The sequence below is a fragment of the Sinocyclocheilus rhinocerous genome, unplaced genomic scaffold (genome assembly GCF_001515625.1).
Source record: "Sinocyclocheilus rhinocerous isolate Xijiao unplaced genomic scaffold, SAMN03320098_v1.1 C36183810, whole genome shotgun sequence".
NCBI lineage: Eukaryota > Metazoa > Chordata > Actinopteri > Cypriniformes > Cyprinidae > Sinocyclocheilus > Sinocyclocheilus rhinocerous.
The window spans coordinates 1-885 of NW_015775268.1; the positions used below are offsets into that span (position 1 = coordinate 1).

General features: G+C 36.5%; 1 protein-coding gene across 1 annotated transcript; it reads right to left on the bottom strand.

Moving 5' to 3' along the window:
- Positions 1-9: 9 nt before the first annotated feature.
- On the bottom strand, positions 10-879 carry LOC107735624 (nucleoporin NDC1-like). Its single transcript, XM_016547252.1, has 3 exons — positions 734-879; positions 206-318; positions 10-114 (listed from the first exon to the last, which is right to left on the bottom strand). The coding sequence occupies exons 1-3, from the start codon at positions 768-770 to the stop codon at positions 10-12; spliced, it is 255 nt and encodes an 84-aa protein (XP_016402738.1). The 5' UTR covers positions 771-879.
- Positions 880-885: the final 6 nt, after the last annotated feature.

The following is an 885-nucleotide window of genomic DNA, read 5'->3' on the forward strand; positions in this document are numbered from 1 at the left end:
GAACATGAGTTAACAGGTGTCTCTAGGCCATGTAATGGTATCACACTGAAACGTGAACTGCCTTTTTCCCCAGCAACTGAACTGGACACTCAAAAGCTTGTCTGTTTTGGGTTCCTATGGATACACACGCTTGGAAACCAAGAAAACACTATGAAAAAATAAAGGACTCATTTACATGTCAGGTGTGATAAGATGAAGATGTTACCTGCTCTCTCCTGTTCTGTAGCCACTGGGCAAGGAAGCTGGGTTTCTGACTGGCTGCAGGAGGACTAGGAACAGTGGCAGGGGAGGCAGGAGGACTGCCACTGGATTGTGACTCTAAAATGAGAACAAAGAAATAAACTAGATATCAGAGTATACATTATTGTTAACAAATGTGTACATGCTTCTCACAAAGATTTACAAACACAGGGATACCATAACAATTATTTTACAAAACCACATACAAAAATAAATGCCTACAAACAAAAACAAACAAAAAAAATATAAAAAACAAGTAATCATAATATAAATGTTAAATAGTAGCTAATTGCATTTAAAATTAATTTCAGTGTAAAAAAAAAAAATTATAAAAAGGCTAAAATTAATTTTAAATGAATGTTGTATATATAACCTTTTACGTGTTGTAAAAATTATTATATTTATTATTAGAAATCTTCAAAGTGTATTATTATTATTTTTTGCAAACAATGATTCAAAATTCATTGTGATAGTTTTAGTCTTGCTTTCTCACCTGTGGAGGCACTCCACAGTTTGGGCCCTCTCCTCATGATATGGGGGCTTTGTACTGTACCAAAGCAGGGAGACTGGGGATCCTGTTGGCCAACCAGACGTCGAATAGCAGGGGAAGAGAAAGGGCTGTCCACATCTGGGGTGAAAGGAGCC

What these genes read in the sequence shown, in the direction of transcription:
- LOC107735624 (XM_016547252.1), bottom strand. Translation starts at nt 770, where the DNA reads ATGAGGAGAGGGCCCAAACTGTGGAGTGCCTCCACAG. An exon ending in ACTGTGGAGTGCCTCCACAG is followed by an intron (nt 319 to 733) that starts GTGAGAAAGCAA and finishes TTCTCATTTTAG; the next exon opens with AGTCACAATCCAGTGGCAGT. An exon ending in TACAGAACAGGAGAGAGCAG is followed by an intron (nt 115 to 205) that starts GTAACATCTTCA and finishes GTGTATCCATAG; the next exon opens with GAACCCAAAACAGACAAGCT.